The following is a 6,779-nucleotide window of genomic DNA, read 5'->3' on the forward strand; positions in this document are numbered from 1 at the left end:
CCCGCCTCCTCCCGGAGCCCCAGCGCCTCCCCGCCTGCCCCTGTGCGCCCCCCACTCGCAGCCAAGCCCGCCTGTCTGAGCCCCGGCGCTTCCAGAGGAGCCTGGGGAAGGCAGGGCCCCGTCCCCTGCAGGCTTCAGGCGCCCTCTTGAAAGCCCCCGACTGGGTGCGACTGCCAGGCTGATTGCTCACCTTGCATTCCTCACTTCACTAAGCATACTGCACTTCAACTCTGCCTTGACATGCCAGGTTTTTGCCCCTGTAGTCATTGGCAGGCATCGGTCTCAGAAGGCCATGGGGAGTGCGCCTTGGGTGCATTGAGGGGTGCTGCAGAGTGGCTGAGTAGTCCGAGGTGCAACCCTCTGGCAAATTGCACATACAAATTGCGCTGGCATGCTGCTTACCATTTTGTCTTCCCTGCCTCGCATGCCTCTCCTCTAGCTTGTCACAGACCCTCTCCATCTCAAAGCAACGTAGGCCCCGCTTCATAGATTCAGAGATTGTATGGACAGAAGAGACCTTGGAAGATCATCGGGTCCAGCCCCCTGCACCGAGCAGGAAAGATAACTGGGGTCAGGTGACCCCAGCAAGGTGACTGTCCAGTCTCCTCTTGAAGATTTCCAGGGTAGGTGATTGCACCACCTCTGGAGGGAGCTTATTCCACAGTCTGGACACCCTAACTGTGAAGAAGTTTTTTCCTAATGTTCAGCCTGAATCAATCTTCTAGGAGTTTGTGACCATTACTCCTAGTTTTCCCTCAGGTGCCCTGGTGAACAGTTGCTTACTGAGCCCTTGATGTACGCACAGCAGCTTTCCACTCAAACAGCTACAAAGCAATTGATTCCCATCATTGGCCATCGATGCACAGCTCACAAAGGTTTTTCTTGCAGACAAAAAAAGGGGGTTGTTAAAACCTTTTCTGAGCCAGCCACTTACAGGGATTCAAAATATACACATGGGTTGGGTGGGTGTTGCTTGTCACAGGCGAACACACGAACACACATCTTCCAATCTATCTCTATCCCTATGATGTTATACAGGGCAACATTCACTAGGAGTCAACCTGTTTGAGACTCAGATCAGTGGTAGATAAATCTGGCAATTCAGACTTGTACCATCAAGCTGCAAGGAGCACAGCAAAGAGCAGCGGGAGGAAAAGGGGAAAGGACCATGGACAGTTCCTTTGCAATGACAGACACCGCTTCCCAAATGTTTGGAGGATTTGCTATTGGGCAAGTGCAGCCAAGCAGTAGTTATGTTCTAGTCACTTTTAACTAAGCAACTGAGTTTCATATGTATGATATCTGTTTGGGTCAGAAGATGTTACTTACTACCAAAAGAAGCTGTTCAGGAGAGTTTAGTCTGAGTAAGGACTACAAAAAAAAGACTAGATTTTGGGGCACATTTATTAATGGCTGAAATTGCAAACGCTCAAATGCTTCACAAAGAAAGAGAAAAGAACTGTCCATGTTGGTCTAACACTTACAACATCTCTCTCTCTCTCTCTCTCTCTCTCTGTCTATCTAGTGCCAGTCACAGTAGTACTTAAGTAGTGGCTACACAAAGGACTGACACAAAATTCTTGCTTCGTGTAGGTTTTGTTCCAATAAGAATGACATGCAACTGTTTTTATTAGATCTCCAGATGCTTAGTGTGGTCACACAAAAAGGAAATTGCCTAATTTACACTGTTGCTTGCATAGGATTCAAGGTATTTGAACATGAAAGGGAAGGGAATAACACACACACACACACACACACACACACACACACACACATATATACTTGGGTTTTTTTTACTTTAATCCATTTTTGGTGCGGTGCATTCCTATGCAGAGGGTTAGTATCTCCTTCAAAAGTGCTGAAGTGCTACTTAACTGAAGTGATCTCACTGAATTCAGTGAAAGTAATCTGAATTTACATTCAGTATAAACATGGAGACATTTTTTTTAATTTAAAATTCACATCTTAAAAACAAATATCCACTCCATTCAGTCATCAAACCCAATCTGGGGATGGGCAATAGCTACAAATTATTCATATGCTGTATAATGAAATTCCACTGTCGGCCATGATGCAAGGTCAGTGAAAAGTCTGCGACTGCAGCTACTTTGCATACAGTGGGCTGTCAGCATTTTTTTTACTATTGTGGTGAAATATGTTACTGATACCATAGAAACAGAATGAAAATGGCTCCTGTGCAGTGAACAAAAGACAAGTTGCTCTTCTGGTGTCAGTCTGCATAGCTCCATTGGCTTTAGGGGAGCTATACCAGCTCACACAAGCTGAGAATGCCATTTCATGAACCCTCAACATTTTAGTTTTAATTAAGAGTGTTTTGTCCTTTCTACTAGGAAAGGACTGAAAACTTCAGAATTAACTCATGCAACAGGCATGCAGTGTGAATAACAATATCATCTAGGTTGCAGGTTGCTTGCTAATTCTGAAATATATGCAGTGGAGACGGATGCACTTCATTAAATATTGATGTGATTCCTATGTATGTGGCTTTTGTAGTCTGCAAAGCACTTTGGGAGAAGAGCGGCTATATAGGCATGTTTTAAATTCCATTAAAGCTAACTGAAAGGTTCCTGCTGACTGCAATAGGCTGTCAATCAGGCCCTCAAAATACAAGTTATTTCAGGCCAGACCCTCAGCTAATATAAATTTGCAGAGATCCATTGATTTTCCTGGCTCTGCACTCATTGACACACAATCGAACTCAGATCCTGGAGTTTATGATTAACCATCATTTTTATTATTTTATGGAATATTAAAAAAATTACCTGTTTCAAACTCAGAAATAATAGGTGCGGTAACAGTAACAATCTCTAGCTTCTGTGCATGGTGTTACAAATCTGGAACTCTATACATTCTTTCTGATATTTTCATGGAAATGGTCAAAGGAGTGGAAATTCCTTTTCCACATAAAACTGGTGTCAGGGAGACATGTAACATGTGCTGAAGCTTTTGGGGGCACACAGTAATGTTGGACTTCTTTGCAGGTCAGTGGCGAGAATGGGGAATTGTTAGCTGGGAAGAAAATAGGGCAAATAAAAGCTATTATTCAAGGCAGGTGCCCTGAAAAGCCACAACTATTTCCCTTAATAAGACAGTACTCATCTAGATTTTTGCACCTAACTTTTACTTTATACTAGTTTTCTTTTTTCCCTATGATAGGGAATACATATATAAATGTGCATGGGCAATGGTGTTTTGCTGTAGACCCAAAATATTGGTGTTTTGCTGGTAGTAAACAGAGGAAGAAAGAAAAATTGGTTTCCAATTATTATGCAATTGCTCGTTCCACCTCTCTTGAAAGGCTGTGTGCATTTTCCAGATGCTCTTGAAAGAAATAAGAATACAGTCAATAAAGATGTGATGTGTCACCTAGCAGTTTAGTATTAGTTCCATTTCCATCTGCTGAAGCAAAAAGCTGAGGCTGATCTCTTGATATTGTAAATAGCCATGGGTTTCTCAGATCCATCCAACACAGAGAAAGAATCCAGAGAAAGAATTGAAGGGCCTGATTCATCCCTATGCCCCTGGAGCTGACATCCCCACCCCTCCCCATTATTCAGGCAATTACCCGTTTGAACTAGAGGGGCCATCTCTATGTCTGAGAGGGTACATTAACCTCCCTGTCTAACTCAGTTTGTCACCTCACTGATGAATTGCCTGAAAGAAAAATGAATAGAGTGTACTGTGGTGAATTTGTGAATCTGGTGAACAGATGATCAGATGTTAACATCTTTCAGACACTATTGGTCATGTCTGGATTCAAAATCGCAACATAACCCCCAGCTGTGCCAGACCCTGGCACTTACATCTTTGAAGTCAGTGGGCCTCAGTCAAGTTCCAAGTCGTGCTTGCAAGGATGTAGATGTAGCACTGACACTTTACAAGAGAAGGATCTGATATGCCTACTTCGATTCGCCCAGCCCTCCACTGCACTTTTACATTGTTTCTGCATTTTCTGTGACCCGAGGATGATTTTTAGTCATTATTAAAACGATTATTCTCTACTGACTCTGTAACTTTCTCTTTCTGTGACCTTTCGCTTGCTTTTCAATTGATATGCACTTCTATTTCTTGCAGAAGAAAGGATGGGCAGATCAATTTTGAAGGAGTAAGGGCGGTTTTATCTTTTCAAGAGAGAGCTGGAACAGGTTCACTGCAGCAGTCATATTCTGTGCCAACTGTTCATTGCTGTGGGAGTGCAGCAAAATGTGGCTGCTGCTAAGCTATTCCAGTTGGGGCTTTCATTGATCCCAGCCATAGTAACACAAGCTCTGCTTTGGAAACCAAAGAAAAAACTCTCATTGAAGGCAATGAGTGAATGAGAACTGTAACTGAGAAAGTCTAATGAAGGACTTCAGAATTTCCTCAGAATGCTTTTTGAGTGCTTCCTCAGAGCACTTTTGGGCTGGAAAGCTTGCAAAGGACAATTTTTCCAATTATTTAGTTGGTCTAATAAAAGGTTTCACATCTACCCAAAGAACCGTGTCTGCCTATGCCCTTAGACCAACACTGCTACAACCAACAACCCAAAAGTAAGCAAGGGATTTTCTGAGGGCTTGATTCTCATACAAGGCCCTTTAGCAGTCCAGTGGTGCAAATGCAGTTTATGATCTTAGTGTAAAGCCAGTGGGAGATTTACTTGCAAGGACTAAAAGATGTGGCACACAGGACAGTTCATAAAAGACATAGAAGGACTTACTAATATCTGTTTGTTCATTTCCAATGAATCCTTGTTTGGTTTTGCCTATATAGTATAAAGTGGTTGAGCAGCTATCATTATTTTATTATTGAAGAGCCAGTTCCATATTGCTCCATACAATGACATCAATTTGCCTGCTCTGAATTTCCTGTTGCCTGATTACAAGAGTTAAAGGAAATGTCCAACAGCTTCTTTCATTTAAACTCTATCAATGAATGCTTAATTAGGAGATTCATTAGCTATGTTTAGACTTTGGATCAGGATTCAAAACTAGGCTACATGATCTGGTAGCAAATCCCTCCAAGCAACTTCAGGGGTTTGTTCTTAGCTCCCAACATCAATCAAATAGATATTCTGTTTTTTCCCTTTCAAGTAATTAAACTGAAATGCAAAGCAAAATAGGTTCTTGGACAGATGAGATTAAATTAACCTGGTTTGTGATACCATCTAGATGTCTCTTGTATCGTACAACAAGCCCACCTTGAACTCGTGCTTAAAGAACTCATTCTTTACTCAGGCCAAAGACCAGTTGTAGCCGGTGGATCTTTTGCTATTGCAAGCGGTAAAGAATCAAATGCAAATATCTGCGGCTTAGATACTAAATGGTATAAATTGGCACTGTTCCATGGACTACACTGGAGTGAAGTCAGATGAAGATCTGACCTTGAGATTGAAATATTTTATTTCTTTCTGGATGCTCTTACTTGTCTCAATGGTCACTTGAAAAACAATATTTTATGCTGCCGCAAAAGAATATAGAATAATTGTGACTATATGGTCATGAGTTCCCACTTGAATGAATTTCAGATACTACAGCAGAGATTCTTCTTTCACCTCATTTCGTAGTGAATTTTGGGGCTTGATTCTAATTAGTTGTACACCAATATAACTGCATTCACTTTAGTGCAATTACTCCTGGCTTACACTGGAATAAATGAGATGTGAGTGAGGGCCATTAGGTCCTGTTATATATCACCTACCTATTGTATGTGACATGCAGTCCATAGCAGGAACATGCTGGGATTAAAAGGGGACTTCTACTTATTTTGTTTGCATTTATAACCTTTAAGACTGTTTGCCCCTTTCATGTATTTCTCTGATCCATCACTTGAATCTGTCCATGCAGCTTCTATCATCATATTTGTAAACCTTCTGCCTGCAAAGTGGTTCCTGCAAAAACTGATACACACTTACTGTGACTGTGCACAGAAACTACAATGACCTGCAACAAAGACATAGCAGTTCTGAAAATGAACAGCATGTCAACATGTGATTGATTCTACTACTAGTAAATTAGTAGATCCTTCATAATGAAACCAGATCATGTTTTAAAACATTAAACCTCAGTTATTGGCTTGACACTGCATGGTCATGTCAGCTGTAAAATACACAGGTAATTTCCCTTTCTAGGTCCCCTACTGCTGCCACATATTAGCTATGCCAGCCTTAGGCCTTTCTTGAGTAGGCAGGAATGATGGTACAATGGGCAAATGATGCTGCAGGGATCAGGCTGAGCTTACTACACAATTCCCACATTTTTGCCACAACTGAGTCATCACAAAATTATTATTATTTATTTGTATTGTGGTGGTATCCCTAGGCCCCAGCAGAGCTTAGGGACTCATTTTGTTAGAGTCTGTACAAGCACATAATCAGATATTGTCCTATGCCCCAAAAACCGGGAGGTAAAAAAAGAAAGACGTAGGATGGGGAATTGAGGTACAGAGTTGTAAAGTTGCATGCTCAAGGTCAAACAGGAAATATATGGCAGGGTCAGGAACAAACTGGGATATCCTGAGGCCCAGAAATAAATATCTTTTTACCGTCATTCTTCTATGGAACCCTGCATTTCTACTCCTTGTATATGCAGAAGCCCAGTAAAATTAAGGAGAGTGATATTTAGACTGCTTCGCCCTTCTACTGTGAAAAAAGCCATTTCTTAACAAGATGTGAGCATGTAAGCATCCAGATACTAAACTGTATGGCAGTGGGAAGTAGAAGACAGGATGCCAGTAAAATTCTTTTAAGTGCTGTGCTGTGGTTTGCTGACTATGTTCAGCAG

At 41.7% G+C, this 6,779-nt stretch overlaps 1 protein-coding gene across 1 annotated transcript in view; it reads right to left on the reverse strand.

The window, feature by feature from the left end:
• NEFL (neurofilament light) overlaps nucleotides 1-1,002 on the reverse strand; it is a 7,667-nt gene extending 6,665 nt beyond the window's left edge. Inside the window, exon 1 of the mRNA XM_014522284.2 lies at nucleotides 935-1,002. Coding sequence (XP_014377770.1) covers nucleotides 935-1,002 — 68 coding nt within the window. The remainder of the gene's footprint in view (nucleotides 1-934) is intronic.
• Nucleotides 1,003-6,779: the final 5,777 nt, after the last annotated feature.

This window comes from Alligator sinensis, unplaced genomic scaffold (genome assembly GCF_000455745.1).
Source record: "Alligator sinensis unplaced genomic scaffold, ASM45574v1 scaffold685_1, whole genome shotgun sequence".
In the NCBI taxonomy this organism is placed as follows: Eukaryota; Metazoa; Chordata; order Crocodylia; family Alligatoridae; genus Alligator; species Alligator sinensis.